Source organism: Mustela erminea, chromosome 18, assembly GCF_009829155.1.
Source record: "Mustela erminea isolate mMusErm1 chromosome 18, mMusErm1.Pri, whole genome shotgun sequence".
In the NCBI taxonomy this organism is placed as follows: domain Eukaryota; kingdom Metazoa; phylum Chordata; class Mammalia; order Carnivora; family Mustelidae; genus Mustela; species Mustela erminea.
The window spans coordinates 57094565-57121596 of NC_045631.1; the positions used below are offsets into that span (position 1 = coordinate 57094565).

Here is a 27032-nt window from a genome sequence, read left to right on the forward strand (position 1 = left end):
CCCTCAATGCCCCTAGGATCCAAGGATCTGACTCGGCCCTCTCAAGGGACCCCCTGAGGCTTTCCATGGGACCCCAAACCTGATTTCCGGTCCAACCAACCCCTCCCAGGTTTTCCACCATCCCTTTGGGCCCAAGCCCTGCCCCTGAGCTCATGGCCGACCCCCCCATCAACAAAGAGTCCCAGCTTTCACTCTGCCAGAACCCCTCCACTCACAAAACGATACTTCTAGAGACTATCATTTACTACATTTGAGTCTTCATCCATATAAAGTTAGCGTTACTTTTAAAAATTAGAACCATGATATAAACCGGTAGAAAAAGGGCCTGACTGAGCCTTGGGCAACCCTGGGAGCAGGTCCCTGAGGCGGCCCGGCCCCCGCCCCGACTTGGGCAGGAGTGAGGCAGAGAGGGGGAGGGCTGGCCTCCTCAGAGCCAGCCCACAGGGCAGAACACTGACTCCAAAGGAGGCCCAGGACAGAGGGAGGACGGCCTCTCTTTGCCACCAGCAAGCAGAGGCTCTCAGCTTCCCAGTCTCGCTGTGTCTCCGTGCTCGGCCTCTGCCCCAGACCACGGCAGAGCCCGTCCCACACGTCTGGTCCAGGAGCATGAGGGGCGGGCTCGCCGGCCACTGCTGAATGAGGGGCATGAGCTCATAGGGCAGGGAGGGGTGAGGCAGGGGCGGGAACCTGGTGGGAACCCTGGCCACGTCCCAGTGAGGGCACATGCACGGTAATGGTGCGTGTGTGTGTGTGGCGGGGGGTGGGGGCAGCACGAGCAGGGGCCGAGGGAGGAGATGGGCAAAGCCCAGGACCTTGGGACGGAGAGAAGCCCATATGGGGGCAAGGGTCCTGCCAGCAGGGGAGCAGCAGAGGAGCACGTGATCAGGGTGTCCCCCAGACTGAGGAAGGGGGGCCTCCCTCCCGGGAGGAACCGGCCTCTGGGACTGTCCCCGTGGAGTCGGCGTGGCTGGCGGAGGGAGGGCCGGGGCCCCCCGGTGGCGGGTGTCCGGGGTGCGGGCTGGGGCGCTCCGCAGACAGGCAGCCCGTCCCTCGGGGGTCAGTGCAGCACCTGGTCCAGCTCGTACTTCTCGCAGAAGCGGCTGGTGAAGGGCAGGCAGGTGAGGTGCTCGATCCAGGGCCAGTGGATGGGGTAGACGTAGAGCCAGATGACGAGAGAGGCGAAGAGGCCGGCAAAGACCAGCAGCGACACGAGGATAAGGGCGCGTTTGCGGTACTTGTCGCTCGTGCCGAAGGTGATGTAGGGCAGGAAGGCGAAGGCCAGCAGCAGGCCGCTGAGGAAGCCGAAGATGTGGGCGATGTTGTCGATCCAGGGCAGGAGGCCACAGATGAACAGGAACAGCACGACGGCCGACAGGTTGAGGAAGGCCTTCCAGGGCCGCTCCAGCAGCTGCCAGCTCTGGAAGAGCTCCACGAAGAGGCAGGCGAGGAGGCCGAACTGCGAACCCGCCGGGCCCACCTGGGGCGGGGCGGGGAGGGGAGCAGCGTCAACCCCAGGGGCCCGGTGCGAAGTCGGGGCGCAGCCGGGCGGTGGGAGCACCGGGACCCGGCTCCTCCTACGGGCGGGCTCTTCCCAGGGCTGGGGACCCCGCAGCTGAGGCTCCTGGACCAGAGCCGGCCTCGCTGCACCCACTCTTTCTGCAAACACCGAGGACCGACCGCGTGCCCAGTGCGCGGCCCGTGCTGTAAGCAGGACAGACAGGCCGACACCAGGCAGCAGACGGCGGGATGGACAAGACACCGAACAAGCCGAGGGCATGGGGTTTTACCGATGGGGATCCTGTCCCTGCTTCTGTGGGTCACGAACGGTTGCACATTACAGATTTCATACAGTTCAACCCACAGATACGTGACATGCGGGTAGGCAGGCAAGGTCACGGTCACGAAGAGAAATGAAGCAGAGAAAGAGAGCAAAGCAGGGGACAGGGGCTGGGAAGGTCTTTCTGGAGGTGATGCCTGAGCATGACGCAAAGGCATGGCTGTCCGATGCCCCCGGGGACTAGGGGATCAGCCAATAAGCCCACAGCTTAGCTGTCCATCTGCCGTCTGGCCCTGGAGGGGCCGCGCATCCCTCTGGCGGCTCCTGGGGGAGGGGCGGAAGCAGCAGAGCTGGCCCTCCCCACCCTGTCCCCTGTCCCTACCTCCGCCCGGTACGGGAGGAAGATGGCACTGGCGAGGTTGCCGGTGATGCCACTGAGAATAAAGATGATGGCAATGCGGTGCCAGCCGGCCAGCTTCTCCAGGTCCCGCAGGATGGTCATTTGGAAGACCACAGACACGAGGCAGTGCACCACGCTGGGGAGGGGGCACAGCAGGCGTCAGCTGTCCCCTATCTGCCCTGGGCTGCCAGCCAGGAGTCCTCATCCACGGGCCAGAGCGGGGGAGGGGGGAGGGGGGCACATGGGCAGCGCAGGGGGCACAGGGGTGTGGGGGGAGGGGAGGGCAGCGAGGAGCCTTTTACCCTGCGTGGAGGAACAGAGACAGCCAGAGCCTGTAGAACTGATCGGGGACCTCGGGGTTGAGGAAGGGCAGCAGCCCGCACACCTTGTCCAAGCAATGCACCTGAGGGCAAGCACGGGGCAGTCAGTGCCTGTGGCCTAGCTGGCCCCGAGGTGGGGGTGGGGGGCACAGACCTGCAGGCGGTGGCGGGGGACACATGGCCGCCGTGCTCACCTCCTCACGCCTGGGGCCCCAGCAGGCCCCACCTTACCTGGGAGCAGAGTGTTGCCTCTTCGTGGAAATAGCCGTGCATGAACTCACAGAACTCGCGGGTGGTGATCTCACAGCTGCGGGCCAGGGAGACGAGGGCATCCGTCAGAGCCCCGAGGGCCCCTGTCCACTGGCAGGAAGGGGTGCCCCTCTGCGGGGACCCTAGCTCTGGGGCAGGCTCCCCTTCATCCTGCTCACACCATGGGTGACCCCTGAGTTGGGGAGGGAGGATACTAGCCCGGGGGGTGGGGGTGGGGCGACCGAGGGGCACGGGGCCGGCTGACCTGCCCTTGGTGCCAATGCAGCAGGGGCGGCCCTTGATCTGGCAATCCATGTGTAGGAAGCCGGTGCGGTTACTCCTGGCCTGCTCGGTGCAGATCTGCAGGGGGCGAGGGGGGACGCCCACACTGGGTTGGGCCCCTGTGGCGGCAGGCACCCCGCCCTCTGCCCTTCCTAGACCATTCTCCACCCCAGACACTCACGGGCCACTTGGTGATGTCATCGGGCCAGATGTGGGCGCCACTCGAGGCTGGTTCCTCGCAGGTTCTGGAGGCAGAGGTCAGAGGGGGCAAAATGAGGAGCTGTGGGCGGCCCCCCAGCCTGCCACACCTACCCCCTGCTAACATCCCCGGGGGAGGCATCTAGGACACTCAACCCTGTCTTCTCACAGCCCAGCTGGGCCACCCTGGGACGGTACCTGGGGTCTTGGTGGCACACTGCCCCTGATGTCCGCTTCGGGCCCAGATCAGACTTATCCATGGGGGGCCCTGTATCATCCTGCCACTTGACAAAAGTGGCTAAAGTCTCCTGGAGGACAAAGGAAGGCTGGTTGCGTCTAGGCTCACACCGCATCCGCTAGTGAGCAAGGGACCCTCTGAATGGGGGCTCTTCCCCTGGTCCCCAGCGCTCAGGCCCACCTCCCAGACCTCCACCCACCGCTGACATTCCTAAGACCTGGGAACATCACTTCTTTCACTTCTGCGGGGCTGGGGAGGCCAGCACTCCCCCTGTGCTGGGCCAGGTACGGGGGTGTATGGGGCCCCGAAGGAGAGAGGGGATGTTGTCACTGCTCTGGAGGGCCCCTCCGCTATGCCAGGGGCAAGGGAAGGTGGTGTGCAGGGCCAGAGTGGGGCTGGCAGGGGCTGGAGGGCCTGGCCGCACCGAGCAGTCCTTCCGCTGGGTCTGAATGCAGCCCGAGTGGTCGTTCTGGACACAGCAGCCTGAGTCCCGCTCTAAGTCTCGCTCCCGAAGCACCAGCTGCTCGATCTGCTGGTCCTTCCGGATGCAGGGGGAGAACTTGGCTCCCAGGTGGATCAAATCAATCTGGGGGAGGGCAAAGAGTGAGCCTGGGCTCGGAGCTGGCCGCTCGCTTTAGTTTCCCCTGGAGTCCCCCGGTAAGAGGGGCTCCTGGGCGGGCGACAGGGCCCCAGGGTTCCCTGCTAAGCTGCCCATCCCTCTGGGCTCCTCACCGAGCTGGGGCCAATCCAGAAGTTCTCCTGCTGGATATACTTCACACTCTCATACACACCTTTGTTCCTGAGCACCTGGTGCAGGGGCGAGGGGGGGCGGTCAGGGGTTTCCCCATCCCAGGGTAGGGACTCCAGCATGAGGCTGAGAGGTAAAGCTATGTTGAGCCCAGAGCACCCTCCTGCATGGGCCAGGCTGTGGCCACGATGTCTCAGGGGTCTCAGGACCCTCCAAGGGGAGCACCCCTTCCTTAGCCTGACTCACCAGCTGGGTGGTGACGTGCTGGGCAAAGCCCACAGGTGCGATGCCGTACGTGCAGATCACCAGCAGCGTGATGATGATGTGGACAAAGGTGAGCCAGTAGGTGAAGTAGGGCCTGGGGACAGATGCCCTGGGTCAGCAGAGCCAAACCCACATCCCAACCTCAGCCTGCGGAGCCCAGCCCCCGTCAGCTCTCACTTGGTCTCTACCTTCCCATTCTGTTCCCCTCCAACTCATCCTTCACCACCGTGACTTGGAAAATCACCCCCAGGTCTCTCTCCCAGCATAAACCCTTAGATGTCTTCCCGCTTCTCCTGGCGTAAAGGCTGACATCACTGCCTCCTGCTGGCCACAGGGCCTTACTGCGCCCACCCGCTTTCTCCTCTTATAGCTCCTGCAACAAACCATGATCCCTGCAGCCCCAGGGCCTTTGCACCTGGCATTTCCTTTGCCAGGGATGTTCTTCACATCTCTTTCTATCAGGCTACCTCCTGCTCATGCTGGCTGCAGCCCTCCCTGCCGGCCCGTCCACTCATGCTCTGTCCTCCTGGGACACTTGCTACACTTGTTACTCAGTTTTTGGTTTTGGGTTTGATGTTGATCGGGTCACCACCTGTGGCACATGGTGAGAACTGCCCCTCCCCAAACCTCTGGTTTCCCCCCGTCGGTCCCCTCACTCACAGAGCTTCTAACTGTCCCTCTGGCCCACCCTGCACCCCGTCCCTCCTGCTGGAGCTGTTCCAGGGCTCAATGAATCCTTGACGGCTGTTGGGGGCGGGACTAAGGACACAGGCCAAGAGAGCCAGGAGGGTGAAGAGGCAGCAAAGGGCCCAAGGAGCCTTCCCAGGCGACACGCGTGCTCGTGGGGACACCCTGAGGGCTTGTCCCCGCTCTCCTCTCCCATGCCTGCTGAATACGGGGTGCCGCGGGGGAGGGACCCTCGGGGGATGGGCCGGTTGTCCGCTCTTCTCGTCCTGCCTACCGCAGAGAGACTCCGGAGGGCGGGATGCTCAGCTGGCTCGACCCCAGCAGGCAGCCCGGGCCCGCCGGCCGCTCACCGGTGGCTGTCGAAGCTCTCCAGCTGGCGCTGCACGGTGCTGCTGATGCTGCGGCGGTAGCTCCGGTTCAGCCAGTTGCCCACCACGCCCAGCCCGTAGTGCCGCTTCTTGCGGTCGAAGGCGAAGTGCTTCACCCTGGAGGCGATGCGCTTGCCGCGCCTGGCCCCGTCCAGCGGGCCTCGGCCGTGCTCCTTTTTCCTGGGGGGTGGGGGGACGGCTCTCAGCCGGCTGCCCCCACCCCTCACGTTCTAGAAGGGGGCTTGCGGGAGGACTGGGTGTCTGGGGAGCCCTCCCGAGCTGCGCCTTCTCCCTTCGCCCCGGAGGAGGGATGCCCAGACTCACAGAGGCGTCTGCACCCCATCGGGGGAGACCGGAGAGGCCGAGCGTGGGATGCCCCGGAAGTAGCTGGCCGAGAGTGGGGGAGACTCAAACACGTCATCGGGCATGGAGCTCATTTCCTCCTGCGGTGGGGTGGAGCGGGGGACACAGAAAAAGACAGGACCTCGGTTCAAGGACAGGACAAAGCTAGACCGCTCTTTGGGAGGGAAGCGGAAGGCTGGTGCCCACCCACTCTGACCGTGACCCTCCAGGCTGGCCCCCCACCCTGCCAGGTCCTCCACAGGAAGACAGGGGCCCAGGAGTTCCACCCATGGGCCTCTGGATCCCTCAGGGGCTTCCGGCACAGCATGATCAAGGCCAGGTTGCCTCTCCTCACCCCCAGGCCACCCCATGCCCTGTGCCCGAGGCCCACACCCCATGCTTGCCTTACTAAAAAACGAGGAGTCAAATGTGTCTGCGCCATCCACCACATCCTCCTCCAGGAAGCTGGGGTAGGCGAAGCTGCGTTTGACCACGCGGCACCGCTGGCCCGTGGCATCCAGCACGGAGCGGCCCTGTGACAGGGCAGAGGCCTGGCCATCAGGCCCAGATCAGGGGCCACCACCCCTGCCCCCTCCAAAGGAACCGTGAAGCCCCTTCTCCCGGGGCAGCACCCTGGGAGATGCGAGCTGGGACTCTGCCCAGAGCATGGAGCGAAGCTTCCGTAGCCCCGAACCCACGGCTCTCTCCAAGATTTTCGGTTCTTCTCACCCTGCTAACCTCATTACCTCTGGCTGGGGCGGCTCCTCCCGTGCTCTCGTTCTGTACCCTCGCCCCCCACACTCGGGCCATCTCCCCCAGCGGCAGCTTCCTGGCACAGCACCGCCGGCCCACGTCTGCCTCTTGGACTCGAGTCGGTGGCTTCTCCTCCCATAAGCCCCTCCTCACTAAAATCCCATCAAACCACACGCTGCTCCCCTGATGGGCCAGGCCCCCTCCACCTCCAGGCCTTTGCATGGGCCCTTCCCTCCACTGAGAATACTATTCCTTTCCTTCCTTCCCTGGGGAGCTTTCCCTTATTTTTCTGGATTCCAGCCCAAATGCTTATCCCAACATCAGCCCCTCTCCTACGCAGGCCACCCCCCTCATCACGCTGAGTAGTGACACTGGCCCCCTCGCGGCTGTGAGCCCTTCCAGGGCAGTGACACTGGCTCTATCCGCCCCACAGTCCCCGCGCCCAGCACGTCACAGGCGCTGAGTGAACTTGGGTGAAGGGTGGTCCCTACACAGGTCACTTCCTGCTTTCCCAGCTCGGGTGGGTGCAGAAACCGGCTTCCAGAACCACGGAGAGCTGGGCTGGGAGGACGTGGGTGGGGCTCCTGGGCTGCAGGGCTCCTCCCTTTGCCCTTGGCACAGTCTGGTGGGGGGGACGCTCTGGGAAGATGGGGGGGGGGGGGCGGCGCAGAGGCGGGGAGGCATCCTCACCTTGAGGAAGGCGGCAGCAGCCTGAAAGCTCATGTGGGCCACAGACATCCTCTTGCGGCGGGGCAGGTGGGAACAGCCAGAGCGGACGCTGCTGAAGGAGGTGAGGGACAGGACCCCTGGGGTCAGCGGCGGGTGCGGGGCATGGGGCCTGTCCACCTCGTCCGGGTGACGGAACGCCCGTCCGCGGGCCAGGGGATCCACAATCTGGAAGGGAGGGCAGGAGTGAGCAGAGCCGGGGGTCCCGGGGCCGAGGCACTTGCCACTCCCCACCCCCCCGCCCCATCCCCACCTCTGCCAGGGGAGCCCACCTTGGGCATCCTGCAGGGCTTCGGCGACTCGGCGCCCTGGAAGGAAGGCACCTCCTGGCTGGGGAGCTCCAGGTCGCGCTGGCAAGAGGGCTTGAGCCGGCCATAGCGCACGCTGCAGTGGTGGAGGCTCCGGCGCTGCCAGTGCTGTCGCTTGGCCTCCCAGTCACCGCTGACCCCAAACCACTGGGCCGTGCCCCTGCGGGAGCACACAGAGCTGTGGCCGTGGGGGCCTCCACGACACCCACGGCAGGAGGGGGAGGGCACAATGGCGGGGGTCACGGGAGGGGTGGGCAGGGCAGGGGACGCGGGAGGGGCCGGGGGAGGTATGTGCAGGGGGGCCGGGGGACAGGGCACGTGTGTGTGCCGTGCAAGGGTCAGACTGGCTCCCCCTCTGGCTCCTGGGTTGGTACCCGATGACCAGATAGAGAGGGGTAAACAGAGTCCAGGGCCAAGCCGAGCTGGGCGGGCCTTGGGGTCCCTCCCGAGGGCGGGAAGGACAGCTGCACTGCACTGCAGCCCTGGCTCCCTGAACCAGCCTCCAGACTGTGACTTTCTACAAGACACCTTGGGCTTCAGCTTCCTTCCCCTGCGCCCGCCCCCCAAATATGCACATTCCAGCCCTGCCCTACTCCTTCTTCTTGGAAGGGGACACAGAGGCCGGCCCAGCAGAGGTCCCCAGGGCTGCTGGGGACGGGAAGGGCGCTCACTTGCGAATGCTCTGGGACAGGGAGGCCTGGCGGCGGAAGCCAGGGCGCTTCTCCGAGCTGCCCTCCTGCCATCGTCCCCGTGGCTCCTGGAGGCTGACACTCTTCACATAGGCTGGGTTCCTGGGCCTCTGTGGGAGGCAGGGAAAGAGGACAGGCTTGGACTTGGTGGAGCCCAGACCCTGGGCTCGCTCTTCTTCGGTCTCCTACACCAGAACCCTGAGAACACACCTCGCTCCTAAGGTATACACCTGAGCTGCTTTCCTTCGGAATGTAAAGTCACCTTCTCTCCACACTTCAAGGAACCCTAACGTGATTTCCCAACTCTCTAACCACTGCTCCCCCTTGGCTCCCTGTATGCAAAACAGCCCCCGGGGTGAGTGGGTGGCACCAACACAGGACCCCTTTTATGCCCCAGGACACTGCTTCAAGGCTGCTCTCAATGAGCCCTTTATGGAGCGTTGGTCCAGCCCATCTTCATTTCCATTCTCCAGGGGAGCCAGGCGCTGGGGGTCAGCTGCTGATGCCCTGACCCCCGAGTCTGCCAGCCCCTTGGGGGGGGCCCCAGGCAGGAAATGGAAACCGCCGGGACTGGTAGGTAGACCCGGGAGCCTTTCTCGAGGACTGTGCTCCCGGTCGCCCCGTCCACCGACCACCAGGAGATGCAGCTCCTGCGCTCAAGGCTCATTCCATGTGGCGCTGGGGCGGGGGAGGAGGGGGACCTGGTTTCCCTTCTCCCAGCACAAGGCCTCTGTCACTGAGGCTCAGGCAGAAGGGGCCGCCTCCGCCCCAGTGGTATTGCATGGGCACAGCTGTTGCTCCCCAGTGAGCCTCTAGGTTGCCCCCTTACCTGGGGCAGCATGCTGGCCTGCTCGCCCGGCGCCGGGTTCTCGGGCGGTGGGATGGTGATGGACAGGTTGGGCGGCTTCCGGCTCTGCAGGCGGCTGCTGGACACAGAGGAGACGCCCTCGCCATTCTTGTCAGCGGAGGCCATGGTGGGCTGGGCGCAGGGCGACTGGAATGAAAACAGGGAGAGGGGGTATGAGCGTGTCGACAGGTGGCAAGACAGGAAGGGACCTGGGGGCCCCGGTGCCAGGGCAGGTGGCCCGGGCTGAGAACCGCCTGCTGAATGCCTAACTCTGGGGTCCAAACCGCGGGGGCACAGACTGACTGTGAACTGGGCGGTCCGAGAAGTATAGTCTATTTCTGTCCTTTGTTTGCATTTCAGGCCCGGAGGGGTCTGGGGAATCCCCACCTTTCCCCCTCCTTCCCTTGGTGGTCTCTCTGCTTCAGGCCAAGAACCACACCCAGAAAGGAGCCCAGGGCAAAGGACAGGGCTACAGTGACCTTGGCTGCCTGGTCACCCTGGTCAACATAGGCCAGGGGCCAGAGGGCAGCTTCCTCGACCTTGGGGCAGGGCTTGGTAGAGGACAAGACGGCTCCAGGGCAACCCGGTGCCCTACCTGCAAACACGAGTTCCACAGCTGTGCGGGGGAGCAGGTGGTTCTCCGAGGAGCCGTCCTTGGGTTTCTAGCAAGGAAATGGTAGCTCAGCCTCATAACCAGACAGACGGGAAAGCCACCACGCTAGTTCCTGTCCCCTGGGCTGCCTGGTTCCTTTTTCAAAGGTAACTGAAACTGCCACCTGTTTGTACTTTTTGTGGAGAAAAAATGTTAATCCCAGTGATAAAAGTGGCATATGCTCATTGCAGAGACAAAACACAAAAATGACTGACGATTATAAAGCAGTCTGCCCGTCACCCCGTCTTCCAAGAAAGAGCCTCTTTGCACCCGGAGAAGGATACACGTACTTAAAATTTTACACGCTCACACCATATCCTTTCCGTAAGCCGCACATCAATGCATATAGACAGATCTACCTTTTTCTTTTTTTTTTAAGTAGGCTCCACACCCAGTGTGGAGGCCCACAGGGAGTCTGAGCTCATGACCCTGAGATGGAGACCTGAAGATCAGAGTGGGATGCCCAGGGGCGCCTGGGGGCTCAGTGGGTTAAAGCCTCTGCCTTCCGCTCGGGTCATGATCTCTCTCGGTCCTGGGATCGAGCCCCGCATCGGGCTCTCTGCTCAGCAGGGAGCCTGCTTCCCTTCCTCTCTCTCTGCCTACTTGTGATCTCTGTCAAATAAATAAATAAAATCTTTAAAAAAAAAAAAAAAAGAGTGGGATGCCCAGCGGACAGAGCCCCCCAGGCGCCCCTACCTTACCTTTCTTGACGACTGCAAAGATTTCGCTGAGTGGAATATACCAAGATTTAACCAGACTGAAGGCTGTTTGGGGTGTGTTTGGCATTTGGGACTCCTGTCCAGTGTTAACCAACGCCCTAGCCTACACCGTGCACCTGTCCAAGTGCTATCCCAAAACGAACCTCTAGAAGTGGAACTGCTGGGTTGGAGAGTAAGTTCAGCCTGAATTTCAGTGGATCCTGGGAAATGGCCCTGCCAAGAGGAGGGGGCAGTTTACCCCCCTTCCCCACCCCCGCCCAGATCTGGGGCTTGTCCATACTCGCTCGTGGCCCCCACTCCCACTTCCCCTCCAGTTCCAGCCGAGCCACCACTCCGCCTGTGCTACCCCCCTCCCTCCTCACGCGCTCTGCTCTTTCTCTGGCTAAATCCTTCGCTTGCTCCTCTCCCCACTTCCCGAAGCTGCTGGAGCTGACCTGGTTTCCCTTCCCCCAGCACAAGGCCAGGGACCCCACATCCACCTGCCGACACAGTGCTGACTCCGGGTATGCGGAGACCCGGGGAGAGTCACATGGAAGCCCTCTAGGTAAGGGCATGTGGGACCAACGTGTGACAGAAAGGTGACACAGCAGCCACACGTGGCCTGAGTCCGTCCGTCCCCTCCATCTCTACGCAGCCCCCCAGAGCCACCATCTTCTCTCCACTGAGGGGTCACAGCAGCCTCCTGACCCCTCCACCTGCTGCCCCTCGTGTCCCCAGCCTCATGACCAGCAACAGACATCACCTTTTAAAACCACCTATCAGGGCGCCTGGGTGGCTCAGTGGATTAAGCCGCTGCCTTCGGCTCAGGTCATGATCTCAGTGTCCTGGGATCGAGCCCCGCATCGGGCTCTTTGCTCAGCGGGAGCCTGCTTCTCTCTCTCTCTCTGCCTGACTCTCTGCCTACTTGTGATTTCTCTCTCTGTCAAATAAATAAATAAAATCTTTAAAATAAATAAATAAATAAATAATAAAAAAAATAAAACCACCTATCACACCACGTCTCTCTCTGCTCAACACTGTCCCAGGATTTCCCGTTCTCACCTACAGTCCATGCTTCTCACTGGGGTCTCTGGGCCCTGAGTGGCTCTGTGTCCTCCTAACCCCTGAACCCGCCACTCTGAGCCCCTCCCTACCTAGCACCTGCTAAGCTCTGCTAGGAGGCACCAAGGGGTCACGGTCAAAAGCATGGGGCCTCTTGGTGGCTCAGCTGGTTGAGCGTCTGCCTTTGGCTTGAGTCATGATCCTAGGGTCCTGGGTCTGGGCCCCACATCAGGCTCCCTGCTCGGCGAAGAGCCTGCTTCTCCCTCTGCCTATTGCTCCCCCTGCTTGTGCTCCCTCTCTTCCTCTCTGTCAAATAAATAAAATCTTAAAAAAAGAAGAAAAAAAAAAAAAAGCATCCTGCCACTCACTGGGTGGTCTGGCCTTAACCTGCACTTGACCATGAGTCACCCACATCCTCACTTTGTAAGGAGGGAAAGACCTCCCCCAGGAGAGGCGCCATGAGCATCAAATGAGAGAATGCATGACGCACACCTGGGCAGGGTGTGGACACAGAAACTTGTTCTAGAATGTTCACAGCAGCATGGTCCTCAGAGCCAAAAGGTGCAGACAACCCAGAGGCCCATCGACAGACCAACGGAGAAACAAAGCGTGTTCCATCCACATAATGGGATTGAGTCAGCCAGAAACAGGAGAGCAACACCGACATGGGGTCCAGCACAGCTGAACCTTAAGGATGTTATGTGAAGTGAGAGAAGCCGGACAACAAAGACCACATGCTCTGGGAGTCCATGCACATGAAAAGTCTGAGACAGGCCAGGGGTAGGGGGCAGCAGCTAGAGGGTGGGTCTCATCAAGCGATGGAAGGTTGCACGGACCTGTGCATATACCAGAAACCACTGAATTGTACACTTTCTTTTATTTTTTTTTTTAAGATTTTATTTATTTTTTTGACAGAGAGAGAGATAGCAAGAGAGGGAACAGAAGCAGGGGGAGTGGGAGAGGGAGAAGCAGGCTCCCTGCTGAGCAGGCCACCCCAAGCGGGGCTCGATCCCAGGATCCTGGAATCATGACCTGAGCCGAAGGCAGATGCATAACGAATGAGCCACCCAGGCGTCCCTGAATTATATATTTTAAATGGACGCAGTTTATGTGGATTAAATGGACTAAATGTGAATTATAGCTCAATGACGCTGTTGAAAAAGTCTCAGGCAGTTACTCCATAAACATTCGGCCTCTGCCTGTGTTCGTCTTTCTTTCCTCATATCAGATCATCACACAATAGAGCAGGTGGCTCCTTGCTATCATTCTGGTTCCAGCTTGGGTGCCACCGCCTCCAAGGAGCCCTTCCTGACTGCCCAAAGCAGCTCTCCCACTCCTGCTTCAAGCCTCTCCATGGCTTTACCCTGGTCACCCTCCTCTCTCAGGCGTATTCCCTGCAGCACCACCCCCTCCAGCAGAGTACTGGCCCACAGGTAGTATCCGTACGTATTGGTTGAAAAACAAAAAAGCAAGCAAAGCGGCAGGTGCCTTGGGCCCAGCCCACGTGGCTACCCAGTGTCCTACCTTCTGGGTTTGGACTGAGCTCACTGCTTCCCGGGTCTTGCTGCAGGGGTCTTCAGAGCATGTTCTAGTCCTTCCCTCACTCTATGCAGATGCTCTGGGGTCGGTCCAGCTTCAGCTCCGTGTAAAGGTGGACAGATGCCAAGATAAGAGGCTTCCAGGCCAAACGGGGCCGCTCACTTGGTGAGCACAGCCTATAGGGAGGGAAGGGCAGGTTCAAGCAGGCGTGCTGGAATGACGCATCTTTCAATCTTCCTGACCTCAGTCTCTGCATCTATAAAATGGGGTCATTCCACGGGCCTCATGGGTGAGGGATTAGGAGATCTGCTCTCCTGCAGTAAGGACCTCCACTCTGGGCCGGGAATCCCAAATCAGGACAGTCCCTATTTTTTGTGTGTGTCAACGTAACTTCATGAGAAATGTGTTGGCTTCTTCTGATTATGACTTCCTTTCAAACAGAGTAAGATGTATGTTGAAGGCAGCATTCAAATGAGTTACAGTGTTTTTTGGGGGGTACCTAGGTGGCTCAGTGGGTTAAAGCCTCTGCCTTCGGCTCAGGTCATGATCCCAGGGTCCTGGGATTGAGCCCTGCATCGGGCTCTCAGCTCAGCAGGGAGCCTACCTCCTCCTCTCTCTCTGCCTGCCTCTTTGCCTACTTGTGATCTCTGTCTGTCAAATAAATAAATCTAAAAAAAAGAGAGAGAGAGAGAGAAGAGTTTCTTTGTTGTTGTATTAGCTCTTTCTTTGTTGTGAGATCAAACCCACACAACATAAAGTTAAGCGTTTCAGAGAGACTGCAGCAAGTCGCCAGAAGGTCTTGCACAGAGGAGCTCTGAGGCAGACCCTCCCTTAGCAGAACCCCGCAGGCTGCTGGGGGCAGGCAGGTCAGTCCTCAGGAGCGCCAGGCTTGGCCCCTCGCAACCATTATCCCACTTTGTCCTCAAAACACCTCTGAAGGTAGACATCTCCCATCGCCCCCATTTCGTGGATGGGAATGGAGGGAGGCTCAGAGGGGTTAAGTGACTTGCCCATGCTCACACTGCCAGGAGGGGGAACAGCTGGGTCTTTTCAGAAACAGGAGCCCCCCACCACCACCACCGCCACCAAAGCTAGGGCACACTGGGGGCTGGACAGATCCCTATCAGGGTGACCCAGTATAGTACAATCCAGAAGGAAACTTAGTTTTACTCAATAGCACTTTGCAAACTCTGTTCCTCAGCGGCCTGGGGTTACCCAGAGGGGTACGTGGGGCAAACCGGCTGGGGCCAGGTCTGTGCCCTCCCTCTGATTTCACAGGGCGGCAAAGTGTTCCAGCTCTAAGAAAGAGGGACTCTGGTTGTGCAGGAGTGCCCGAGGGGGGATCTGAGGCAGAGCTGGGGGCGCAGGACACTTTCTGCTTCAGGGTTTGCTGAATAGACCAGGCATCCTTACTTTTATCCCAAAGTGCTGGGGGTCCTGACTCCACACCTCAGGGCAGGCGGGCAGTGGGCGACAAGGCCCCTGAGAGATGACAGGCAGATGGGCCTCAGTGCCAGGCCGGCTGGCACCTCAGACGCCACTTTACCTCTACTCTGGGGGCAGCTCCAGGACAACAGCCTCCCCTGGGGCCACTGCATGGAAAGTTCTCCGGTTTGGTCTCCTTTGGGATCGGGGGCAGCAAGAGGGCACCAGGCAGGCGCTGTTCTGCCCCAAGGAGGGAAGGAGGCAGCCGATGGAGGAAGGCTGGGAGAAAGGTTGGGACGAGCTTCTGAGTCTGAGCTTGGGTGAGGTCATCAAGCACGCAGGCTCCCTCCGGAAGTCCACGCTGATCACACTTTCCCAGAGTAAGCACCCAGTGCCCTTCAGAACCTGTCTTCACCCCCAGCAGACGCACATGCCCTGCAGGTCCCCTGGCCCCTACTTTCTCACCTGAGGCCCTGCACCTAGCACAGCAGGCTCTGCCTCATCCCCTGGGCAGGTGAAATGTCACCTCCTCCAGGAAGTCTGCCCTGTCACCATCAGGCAGAATCAACCACTTTCTCACCTGCCTCCTCCAGCATACTGCAGACACCTGGCTGTGTATAGGTGTCCCCCTCCCCAAGCAGCACCAAATCTGGAAGTTGGCTTCCACTAATGGCTAACGGGATGGAAGGTGGGGGGGAGGGGGCATATGCACAGTTGCAGACTGTCAGTCCACAGGTACCCCAGACTAAAACGGGGCATATGCACAGTTGCAGACTGTCAGTCCACAGGTACCCCAGACTAAAACTATCTCTCCCCTAGTCCTACACTCAGCCCAGGAAGGGAGTGGCCCACTCCGGAAGGCTCCAGGAGGTACTCTCTGCCCTGCTGGGGATCTGTGACCATTGTGGGCCGAGGATGGCAGATGCAGTCCCAGGATGAGCCCCCACTGGACCTCCCGCTCCCCTCTCTCAGCACAGCCTGGACTCCCCGGCCTGCCCTCCCATCCCAAAGCCATAGCACCCTGGTTGGGCCCTCCGGCCTGGCCTCCACCGTGCTGCTGGCATCTGTGCCAATGTCCTGATGCTGGGGAGACCGGACTGGCCCCAGGGGACTTCTGGGGGCCACAGGGAGAAGTGGCTACGCCCCGGAGAGCAGAGGCAATGCTGGGGTCACACCTCCCTGGGGAGGAGTGGGGTATCTAAGAGAGCTATTTCACCATCTTCGTGGTCAGTGCCGAGTCCTAGCCTGGAGCCAGCTTTATTCCTTGGCCTCAGTTTCCTTCTCTGTTAAGCAAGGGACTTGGGGGCGCCTGGGTGGTTCAGTGGGTTAAAGCCTCTGCCTTCGGCTCAGGTCATGATCCCCGGGTCCTGGGATCGAGCCCTCCATCGGGCTCTCTTCTTAGCAGGGAGCCTCTTTCCTCCTCCTCTCTCCCTACTTGTGATCTCTGTCTCTCAAATAAATAAATAAAATCTTAAAAAAAAAAAAAAAGGCAAGAGACTCGGACGAGGTGATGGCCCAGCTTTGACACCCACCAAGCCCGCAGCTTAGTACAAAACACCACTTTCCTACAGCCCCTCTCCACCAAGGAGGGGAGGGCCTACTCCTGAGACTTCCCCCAACTTGTGCAGAAATGGTGGGCAGGTGTACCAGAAGCCCAGTGTTTTCCTTGGGGTGGCGGGCGGGGCAGAGGGCAGGGCTGGCAGTACAGGGGGCCACAGAACCCAAGTCTTGGGCACGGACGAACCCAGATGGAAAAAGTGCCGGAGCTTTGGGAGCAAACCGCCCCACACGTATCTCCCACGCCCCAGAAATGCTTGCTCATTGCAGAGGAAATTGTGACATCCTGGGACAAGGCTTCCTCCTGGCCCAGTCACATCCGCTGCTCTAAGACCCCAGGGCTACCACAGCACCCAGCCGGGGGTGGGGGACTTGTGTGGAAGGTCTGAGAGCCTGTCCCACTCAGCAAGGCCAATGCTGGATCCTGGCCTCAGTGGGGCCTTCTGCCCTGACCCAGAGTAGCAGGGCCTGGGTAAGGGCAGCGACTTCGGGGGGGTCCATCACAGGGTGCGGGTGGGGCAGATTCAAATCATCCTGAGGTGCCCAAGGGTTGGTACTTCTGTACCCCCCCCACCCCCCTCCAACCAGTGCTGTAACCCGGCTAAGAACAGCCCAGATCAGGCACACAGGACAGAAATGCAGACTCAGAAAGTGCTCACTGATGCTGCTGGACAATCTGGTTTCCCCACAAAGGGTGGGGCTGGGCATTGCTGGCTAAGCCGCATCCCGGCAGACACAGCCACAGTGAGCAAGGCCTCGGCCGGAGAGGTCTCCCCACAGAGCTCTTCCTGGGCGGGCTCAGGCAGGGTGCTGGGTGAGCATCTCCTCTCCTTGAGCCCGTGTGGCCCCCCTGTCCCCTCGCCACCTGCCCCCAGGGGTCTGACTCCAGTCCCTTCTCTCCCTCCCCACCCACCGGCCCCCCCAGGCACACCAGCTGGCTCTGAAGGCTCCCCTGGTCTTGCTAATGGCAATGGGGTCTCAGCAATCGCCAGGCTCTGAGGACCTCCAGAACCAGGACGGGGAGTCAGCAGCTGCAGCTCCGGATGGAAACAGGAGGCTACAGACAGCTGGGCTTGGCCTGTGTGGCCGAACTGGGGACAAAGGGAAGAAAGGGGCCCTTGGACAAGGGGTAACAAGCATCCCCTCCAGCAAAGAGGCAGACCACTACTAACTACTAGGCTCAATCAGGAAGTTAAGGGGACCTCCCGGGGTGGGGGTGGGGGGAGGGGGTGGGGGGCTCCCCTGAACCAAGGAAGGAAACTGGCCCCCAGCCCTGGCTTGCAGCTGTGGGCGAGTGGAGGGAAGGAAGATGGCCCGGGGCTGCTGGGAACCTGTCTGTCCCCCGATGAATCACAGAATGATAGGGTGACAGCCAGGAGCGAGGAAGTGGCCTCTCTCCGCTGCTTCCCTGCCACAGACACTGAAACCGGCTGGTCCCTCCCCACAGCCTTCTGGGAACCAGGGCGTTTTTAGAAAGCTGCAGAGAAGAGAGGAAGCCGGCCCTCGCCCACTGTGCAACCCCCAGCAAAACCCCGAGTTCTGCTGACCTCGGGGGAAGTGGCTCCAGCTCCCCTCGAGACCCGGAAGGGACAGCTTATGTAAAGGCTGTCATCTAACCCTGTCTCCCAACAGGCGTCCCGATGGCCCGTGACTCACCCCAACACCTCCCTGCGCTGCCAAGAGCGGGCTGGAGCAAAGGGCAGAGAAGTGCCAGTGGACGCTGAGGGTCTGGGGACAGGACTTAGGAAGAGAGAATGCAGAGGCAGAAAGGGAAGGGGACACAGGGTCCCTGTCAGAGGCTACGAACTCTAAGTCACGTGCTGGTCAGTTAGAGACGCCAGCGGGTCGCCCTGTCCCTCTCCTTCCCTCCCAGCGAGCACCCACTTCCCCAGAGGTGCAAGTCCACGGACTCGGACTCGGACTCGACTGCACTGCGGGGCTGGGAGGCTTCGCGGCTTCGCAGCGGCAGCGGTACAAAGGAAAACTGAAAGCACCTGCGGGTTTGCGCCCCTCCCATAGGGAGAGCCCCGATGCCTCCACCCTCCCCACACACACCTTAAAAGCCTTTGCTCAGGGGCGCCTGAGTGGCTCAGTGGGTTAAAGCCTCTGTCTTCGGCTTGGGTCATGATCTCAGGGTCATGCTCTCTGCTCAGCGGGAAGCCTGCTTCCCCCTCTCTCTCTGCCTGCCTCTCTGCCTACTTGTGATCTCTGTCTGTCAAATAAATTAAAAAAAAAACTCTTAAAAAAAAAAAAAAGCCTTTGCTCAAACTCAGTTCCAAAGATAAAGAAGGGGGGAGGGGCAGCAGGTTCAGGGGCTTGGTGACCCACTGGCTTTGCCCCATCAGACCCCAGGTTCTGGACTCCTGTGACCCAGTTACCGTGGCTTGGGTGGCACGGCCAACCACAGACACGGGAAGTGGGTGCTGGGCTCCAGGCCCAGAGTCAGAGTACATGGAAGTTGGAGGGGGTGCCAAGTTCTTAGAGTGGGGCAGACCCCAACACCCCTTTGTCCCACCCGCCAGGCTTTTTCAGGACCATGCGCCAGTGGGGCGGGCAGAGACATGAATATTCCAACCTCTGCAGGGGGCCCTGCGTATGGGAAGCCAGCTGAGCTGTGATGCAGGGCAGGCAGCACTAAATGCCACCAGGTGTCCCCAGCTGGACACAGTGCTGGACCCTGCCGGACTCTACAAGCTGCCTGTGGAAGCACACAAGGGGATGGCGGCTGAGCAGGGATGCAGGTGCCCTCCCACAGCCCGGGGAAGCAGCAGCTCTCAGAGCCTGGGGGCCAACTGCTGCCTGGGGACAACAGAGGGAAGCACAGGGGCTGGTCCCCGGGGGCCCTGCCCAACGGCCCAGCCTCCTCTGGGAAGGTGACCTGTCCTAGTTCTGCTGCTCCCTGAGCATCGCCATGAAGGGGAGGAGTTGGGGGTGGCACTGGGGGTCCAGAAGGCCCTGGTCCTTTCTGGGTCTGATACCAGGGCACAGGATGGCTCCTGGACAGGGACATCGTGTCGACCTGAGCTTGACGCCAGCTGGCTTTGCTCCAAACATCAAAGAGGATTTGCCTCTCTCAGGATCTCAAGGTACTGGAAATTGTTTTTTTTTGTTTTGTTTTGCAGTTTATTTTTTTGGTAATCTATGTACCCAGTGTGGGGCTAGAACTCACAACTCTGAGATCCAGAGCTGCAAGCTCCACCCACTGAACCAGCCGAGTGCCCCTAGGAACTGGGTTTTCACTGGTCCTCAGCACTGGCAGAGGCCTAGACCCTGCTCGGAGGTTAGGGAAAGGGTGGCTTCCAATGTGGGTTGGGGAGCAGGGGAGGCCGATTTCCCTCCTGCTGGAAGCTCCCCGACACCTAGAGGTGACAGGCTGTTTCCAGACTTGAGCACACTCAGTACACAGACCAGGGCTCTGTCTTGGGCTCGCAAGGGTGGGGTCCACCTAATTTCCACCCGGCTCCTTGTGGCCTGGCTCTAGACAGTGCAAACACTGCCCAGCTGAGGCAAACGGGTCTTGGGTCCAACCCTCAACGCTGGGTACTCTTAGACAAGCCACTTAACGTCTGACCCCAGTCTGTTTATGCTAAAAGATGCTAAGCAGCCCCCCAGGAGTCTGAAATCTGGGCAGCTCTGTCCCCATTAGCTGGGGCTCACCTTGGGTGCTGGCACCGCTGAGGGACAAAGGCGGACTTACCATAGCTTACAGAGACGTAAGCACCCAGCCCAGGGTCATTCAGCCAGAAGTCAGGCCCTGGGCTGCCCTGGGTCCCCTCATCTTGATCCACTCAGGCTGGGGCTCTGGGTGCCCCTCACTTCTGGAGGCCCAGGCTGGCCCCACAGCTGGGAGGGAGCGTGCCAGGCAAACAATTTTCAGCTTGTAAACAGTCATTAAGGAGCTAATAAACCTGACTTCCCAGAACCCTGCCCCGGAGCTTGCGGCTTCCCCAGAAGAGGTTGGCCCCAGCCCCTGTGACGACCAAGCTTCAGGGCTCTTGGACGTGGGCCCAGGCAGGCCATTAAGGCTGGGGGTGTGAGGCTTTGTCATCCCCGCCTCACCGCAGCCCCTGCCCCACTCTGGGGGGAATGAGGAGGGCTGCGGCGCAGGGCGGGGCAGAGCCAGGACTCAAAGCCTGGCATGGCCACTTACCTGCCAGGAGATCTCAGGCAAGTTACCACTTCGGAGCCTCGGTTTCCTCTGCTGGGAAATGGGCTGAGGTCCCTCCAAACCCGCCGATCCAGCAGAGATGACATCAGATGATGAATGGACGGGGCCTGGCACACAATCAAGGGCCACTAATTGGTGGCTTCTTTTATTCCTGGCTGACCGCTGCTCACTCAGTCTCTCTATCTGAGCCGAGAGCCCCGGAGGTTAACAGACCTCTATTTGACAGGTGGGGAAATTGAGGCTCAGACACGTCCCCTGTCCCGGGTCCCATTGTTGGGCACGCACGGGGGTGGGGGTGGGGGTCCTGCCACCCTGGAGCTGGTGAGGTGAAGTGGCCAAAATCCGGGCCTGGGGTGGTGAGCGAGGTGCTGAGGGTGAGTTTAGGGGTGGGCCCGCCAGACTCTGGAGCTCCTCTCAATGCCCCAGGCAGAAATGACCTCACCCGGAGCTTAGGTAGTCCTGGGCTTATCAAAGGGCCTTCTCAAACATTCTCTCACGCTGTCTGTCCCTCTGTCCTGATCACCAGACAAGGTGAGAGCCAAGACTCGGGCCATATTTCGGTGTCAAGTCCTGCTCCTGGCCCATCCCACAGGCCCTCTGCAGGCTGCCCTGGAGGCCTGACCTGGGGACGGCCACCTGGACAGGGAAGAGACTCTTCTTGTTGGACGTCAGGGGTATGACCACCTGACGGAGCTCTTGGCTCAGGTCCTGGGGCCCCACGTGGGAGGCAGCCGAGAAAAGCAAGGCTCTGAACGGCTTACCTTGTTCCTGGCCCCACAAGCCCAGCCAGAGGGAGCGGAGGCTGAGGGTCCCCGCCTCCATGAGCCCCTCACCCCTCATCCTGACACCCGTGCAGGCAGGCAGGGAGAAGCCCCTGCTGAAGGAGCCGGCATGTCCTGGCCTGAAGCTCCCCTCCGATGTCCAAGCCCACCCTCCATCCCCTCAGCCTTGGTGCAGCAGGGGTCCCCACCCCAGACTGGGCTGGGCCACTTCTGTAGAGTCATTAGAGCCCTGCTGCTCTTCGACATGCTCTTAGCTAGCCCTCCCGACAGCCCACGGGGCAAGGCCCCTGTCATCACCACGAGCCTGTGCCAAGGGCCCAGAGACATGCCTCTGACAGCAGGCACGATGCCCTTATCCTCACGGCTCCCACCTCAGACCCCGGGCCCAAGACTTCCCATGGTCACCCCTGGAATCCTCACAGCAAGCATCCCAGTGGACTACCGCTGCCCCACAGCACAGCTGCGGACACTGAGGCACGGACCACAAGCGGCCTTCCTTCTACTGACCACGACCTCGTGGGCCACCACGGCTGCCAGCTTCTGGGCCTCGCTCCTGGGCTCCCCCACGCTGGGAATCACCCTCCTCCCGTCCTCCCAGCCTCCTGGCCAGCTTCCCTGACTGGCACTGCCCACTTAGCTCCAACCACTGGCACCCCACCCCCACAACAGGCCTCTGGCAGCTTTCAAAGTGCAAACAAATGACTTGTGTCTGGGTCGCTGGATAAGTTTACGCAATGACGGAATGTGAGTGCTGGGCTCCCGTACCTCCCTGAATTTTTCTTGACAGGCTGAATTTTTCTTGACACTCAGACCCCCATAGGGAAGCAAGAGTAACTTTATGGGCTGTAGGGGAAAGCCCTTGTTTTGCCCCAGGGATGGGGCAGGTGGGGCAACCCTTCCCAGCCCATATCCTGAGAGCTGGCCTCGCCCGGGCACCGCCCCAACCTCTCCACCGCGCACAGGTTAGCCTGCACCAGCAGCGGGTGTGGACGACCCCGCCAGCGCTCCCTCAGCCAGGTCCAGCTGGGTAGGAAACACGGAGCAACGCTGTGAGCTCACTCTGGAAATCCCCACAGGCAGCAGGGACAACACTGAAGACTGCTCCAAAGTGGGTGGTGCAGACCCGAGGGGATGTGTGGAGAGGGGGAGGCAGACCAGAGCTCCTCTCCCCAGATGCTTCCCCCTGGGGGGGGGGCGCGGGGGCGGGGGCCGTGCCGATCCTGCCCCCACTCATTCTGAACCACAGAGAAGTACCAGGTGGCTCATTCAAGTCACCTGTTTTTGTTTCAGGATTTAAAAAAAAATTCCTATTTATTTAAGTGATCTGTATACCCAATACAGGGCTCAAAGTTATGACCCCCAAATCAAGTCACATGCCCTCCTGAGCCAGCCAGGTGCCCTGGTTCAAGTCACCTGTACACCTGAACAGGTCAGGGCACGCACGGACACACCCCCTCGACATCTTCCTGCCCTTATCTGCTCTCCCATCTAGCACGGTTTCTGGCAAGTCGAGGGGAACACTGTGAGAGCTCTGGCACCAGGAAAAGCACCACCAGGGAGGAAAAGCCAGACCCAGACCCCGGCAGCCTCCATGATGATGTATTTGGGATGTGACTAATCCCTCCCCCAAGAGGAACGGATGTCCCCTCCTGGGCCTCCCGCGTGTCTTGCACCACGTACAGCTGTAGCTCGCATGGGAGCCAACCAGACAGGAGTCAGTCAGCGGCTTAGCAGCAGGTAGGCACAGGGTTGGGGGCTGGGCCCGAGAACACAGGTTGGGGGCTGGGCCCGGGTTCAGGGTCAGGCTCTGCCACTCGATTCCTTAACAGCTCTGCACTAGTCCCAAGTGCTGCCTTGTGCCACGAGGGACACTCTAAAGGCGGAGGACACTATTAGTTTCTTGTTCAACCAAAAGACGGGAGTGTCCCTCCAGCCCTTTAAAGTTAAAAGCAAACAAAAACAAAAACAACCAACCAGAAACTGCCACCTGCTCCTTTTGTCCCTCCGGAGCTCCCAGGCCAGGAGGCCAGGGTCCAGAAGTGAGCAGGAAGGGGGCAGCGGACACTGTCGGAAAGCAGGAAGGCAGGGCAGCGGGTGGCCTGGGCTCCTGAACTCCACCCCATCCCTCTAGAACAGCCCCCCACCCCTATCCTCCAAGACCTGGGCCAATGTTCCTGAGCCCAACTCAAACCAGAGTCGTCCCTACTGGGGTCCCCCTGGCCTGGCACTTGGCTAACACCAGGAACGGGGGTGCCTCGCTCTGCCAGCAGCGGGGCCCACCGTGGGGGCCTCTTGCCTAATTCGGGGTTCCCACAGCCATAGAGGCCCTTTTTTGTTGTAGGAGGGAAGCAGACTGGGGGAGCTGCAGGGAATTAGAAGCCTGTTAGTCCTTGGATGTTATTTCCCTGGTGTACATAGCTGGAAGAGTTCGGTGTCAGTTTAGAAGGGAAAAATCCAGCAGGTCACATGGTGCCAGGAGTCCATGCCTGTCCTAGCAATCCAGCTTTGGGAAAATCTATGAAAACAGAGCCCCTCCCCCTCCTCCCTATCTGCCCCCTCCCCCAGGGGGATATTTGAGCTCGAGGGCTGCCTTAGGGGTGAGGCACTCCAGGACTGAGCTGTGAGAAGGCCCTGTTCCCAGCCCCTGGGACTCAGCTCCTGTCCCATAGCACCCAGACCGGCTTTGTGCAGAGACTGTGGTTTGAGCAGGGAAGAGGAAGGTTTATGGCACCAAAGGGAGCCTATTGCTAGGGGAGTAACTGCCCTCACACCTCTTATCTCATTCAAGTTTATTTTGTTCCTCCCCTAACCCCGGGGGAAACTGAGGCAAGCAGGGGAAGTCAGTGAGAAGTAACCTGATGAACCAGGTGCGGCACCAGGGTCTCTGAACCTCAGCACCGCACTGACATTTTTTTTTTTTTTTAAAGATTCCACCCATTTATTTGACAGACACAGATCACAAGTAGGCAGAGAGGCAGGCAGAGAGAGAGAGAGAGAGAGAGAGAGAGGAAGAAGCAGGCTCCCCACTGAGCAGAGAGCCGGATGCGGGACTTGATCCCAGGACCCTGGGATCACGACCTGAGCCGAAGGCAGAGGCTTTAACCCACAGAGCCACCCAGACGCCCCCGCACTGACATTTTGAGCAGAGTAATTCTTTGGGGGGGGGGGGATGCTGTCCTGTGCGCTGTTAAGATGTCTGAGCAGCATCTCTGGCCTGGACCCACTAGCCGCCAGTAACAACAGCACTCCCCTCCTTCTCCTGAGCTGTGATAACCGCAATGTCTCCACTGTCAGATATCTCCTGGCACCAATAATCAGTCCCCGCCTTGACACCTCACTGCTCTAGAACAAGCTTCACTCCTCACTCTACCCTCCACCCTACCTACAGAGTGAACAGGAGCACATCTTTTTTACTAGCCAATGTCACCCACACGGGGTCCTAACTCTGGCCACTTGGGAACCAGCTGCCGGTGCACCTGTGGGGTCTTTGGCAGCCCTTCCCAGCCCAGACACCCTCTCAGGAGCTCCAACCCCTCAGCCCTCTCGGGTGAGACCTGGGCTTCCCCTCTGCCCTGGGATGGGAGGGTGCCTCTAGCAGCCATAACCCTTTCCAACCCTAACCTAACCCAAGGCCCTGGAGGCATATCAGAGGGGCCAACCTTCCCCAAGGCCCTCGGTCCAGAAGTCAGGACTTCTGGGTCCAATTTCTGAGCTTCGAGCTAGCCTCGCTGTGACTCCGCTCCCCCGCACCTGTTTCCACCCCGGCGAGGCTGAGAGCACAAACTCTGCCTCGGAGTTTACAGGAGAGGGAAGGATCGGAGTTCCAGGCGCTTCTGGGAGGAAGGCGGGACCGCGCGGTCCTGTCCCCTTCCTTCCGCGGCCTCAAACTTCGGCCCAGTCGTCGTGCCCTCCCCACGTCTGGTGACCCGTGGCCAAGGGACCCCCTTTGGCGTCTTGTCCCAGCCGAGCCCCGGGGACCGGCAGACCCGGTCCAGCACCTCCGTCCGAGTCCAGCCCCGACCTCTGGCCTCCGGCGAGGCCCACGTGGGGCCCGAGCGCTCCGGCAGGGCGAGCACCCTCGCGGGCCGCGCACCGTCGCCCCAGGCGAGGTTCGGGACCGACCCCGCGGACCCCTACAGCGCCCGCCGCCCGGCCTCCGCGTGCCGGCTCCGCCCTTCGCCCCGCGCTCACCTCCCTGCGGCCCCACGTCCCCTGGACGCTGCTCCGAGCGGCGCGGGTCAGCGGCTGGGCGGTGGCTCCTGGGGGCGGGGCCCCGGCGCTCCGCCTCTTCCCTACCTGCGCGCGGGCGGTGGGGGCGGAGCCGGGCCGACGGGGCGGGCAGAGGGGCGGGGCCTGGTGGCCGGGAGGCGTGGCCGGAGCTCAGGTCCTTGTGGGACGCTGCAGCTGGCCGCCGCCGAGCCCGGGACTTGCGAGGGTCGCTGAGTGCTCCGCCCCCTCGGGGAGGGGGGCGTCCCCGCCTGGGCAGAACCCTGTTTTCCGCCGGAGCTGGTCTCTTCCGGGCGCCGTCCTCTCCTTCCCGGACAAAGCGCCTGATCTAGGTCTGCACTGCCATCACGTCACCCCCACGCCCCCGAGAAGTCACTCCATTGATGACCACCTCCCATCGGCTCCAGCCAGCTCCCTCATTCTAAGGCCAAGTGGGCCTGTTCCTCGAGCGCTTCACCCTTTCCTTGAAACGTATTTGGAGCCTCTCAATTACTCCAAGTTCTGCTGCGGGTCCCGCCTCGGCGAAGCCTCTGATCTCAGTCCTCTTCATCCTGCTGGGGGCGGAGGCGCCCTCCTAGGCCGGGTCTTGCTCGCTCAACTTCCCCCGCCCTCATCCGCCCGCCACCTGGGATCGGAGAGCGGGTCCCGGGGGGAAGCCCGCGCTGGGTGCCTGCGTGGGTGCCCGGGTTCTCTGGAGGAGTCCCAGCACTCTCCTTTAGGGCCACCCAGTGAAAACTCAATGTTGTTTCTGGCCCGGCGACACACAACCTTCCTGATACCTTGGCTCACAGGGACACCTGCAGCAGGAGGGGAAAGCCCTCAGGATCTGGAGATTCGGGGCCGCGGGGGAGGGCGTGCGCTGCCTCCAGGCAGGGTGGCCGGGGCCCACGCTCTAGCCCCTTGGAGCCTATTCTTAATTTGCAAAGTTGCAAAGCCTGCCTGGCTTTCTCATGTGGTTGGCCGTGGGGATGCAGAGAACAGAACCTGCAAAAGGTTGCCCCATCAAGTGTTAACTAGTGGGGTTATTATTACAAGGGGGGGTGCCCACAGCTAGAGGACCTAAGCTCAGATCCTGACCCTGCCACTTGCTATCTTTGTGGCCTTGGACAAATCCTGCCACCTCCCCAAGCCTCTGCTTCCTCCTCTGTAAATTGGAGTCATGTAAGAAGCCCCGGGGCGGGGGGGGGGGGGGGGGGGGGGGTGGGGGGGTGGGGGGGGTGGGGGGGGTCAGGTACCTGGCCTGTGCTAGCAGCTTCTGGCAGCTGCTATGGTTACTACTGTTCCTGTTGTCACACTAGGACCCCATTTCTCATCAATTCTGAACCAATTCCTATTCCCAGAGAAGCTGGCCTCTGATTCCTGATCTCCCTGGGTCCCTACCTCTCCCTAGCTCAGTGGCCCCCTGGGGGTCCCACCTTTAACAGCCCTGTGGCCAGGACCAAAATTGGTGAGCCTCCCTACTCCTAAAGGCATTAGCAGGACCCGCCCAATTCCCTCCAGGGTGGGCGTGGGCTGGGTGTGGGCTGGGTGGGAGCCGGGTGTGGTGTGCCAGCCGGCCCCTGCTGGCACTGGGCCACCCCGTCCTTCTGCCCTCCTGGCCCCTTGACCTGAGTCTGGCTACCCAGGTGGACTTTCTTCCTCCTCAGCAGTAAGAGGACTTGGCCCTAGACTCCCCCTTCGGCCTAGACAAAACTGTGGCCAGGGGAGCTGGGAGGAACCCCAAGGT

At 60.8% G+C, this 27032-nt stretch overlaps 1 protein-coding gene across 6 annotated transcripts; it reads right to left on the reverse strand.

The window, feature by feature from the left end:
• Nucleotides 1-225: 225 nt before the first annotated feature.
• Nucleotides 226-25378, reverse strand: RHBDF2 (rhomboid 5 homolog 2). Of its 6 annotated transcripts, none has more exons than XM_032320729.1 (21): nucleotides 20280-20367; nucleotides 14561-14629; nucleotides 13133-13323; nucleotides 9792-9858; nucleotides 9179-9343; nucleotides 8332-8459; nucleotides 7625-7820; nucleotides 7317-7520; nucleotides 6278-6406; nucleotides 5856-5974; nucleotides 5514-5711; nucleotides 4459-4570; nucleotides 4197-4271; nucleotides 3889-4050; nucleotides 3425-3534; nucleotides 3210-3273; nucleotides 3012-3106; nucleotides 2729-2804; nucleotides 2480-2580; nucleotides 2160-2313; nucleotides 226-1477 (listed from the first exon to the last, which is right to left on the reverse strand). In XM_032320729.1, the coding sequence occupies exons 5-21, from the start codon at nucleotides 9320-9322 to the stop codon at nucleotides 1058-1060; spliced, it is 2487 nt and encodes an 828-aa protein (XP_032176620.1). In that variant the 5' UTR covers nucleotides 9323-9343; nucleotides 9792-9858; nucleotides 13133-13323; nucleotides 14561-14629; nucleotides 20280-20367; the 3' UTR covers nucleotides 226-1057. The 6 variants fall into 6 exon arrangements, with proteins under 6 accessions (XP_032176620.1, XP_032176619.1, XP_032176616.1 ...); XM_032320728.1 differs by having other exon boundaries at nucleotides 14561-14851; XM_032320725.1 differs by lacking the exons at nucleotides 13133-13323; nucleotides 14561-14629 and adding an exon at nucleotides 25271-25378 and having other exon boundaries at nucleotides 20280-20404.
• Between the last annotated feature and the right edge of the window lie 1654 nt (nucleotides 25379-27032).

What these genes read in the sequence shown, in the direction of transcription:
- RHBDF2 (XM_032320725.1), bottom strand. Translation starts at nt 20,383, where the DNA reads ATGTCATCTCTGCTGGATCGGCGGGTTTGGAGGGACCTCAGCCCATTT. An exon ending in AGGCCAGCATGCTGCCCCAG is followed by an intron (nt 8,460 to 9,178) that starts GTAAGGGGGCAA and finishes TGCCTCCCACAG; the next exon opens with AGGCCCAGGAACCCAGCCTA. An exon ending in CTGTCCCAGAGCATTCGCAA is followed by an intron (nt 7,821 to 8,331) that starts GTGAGCGCCCTT and finishes GTGCTCCCGCAG; the next exon opens with GGGCACGGCCCAGTGGTTTG.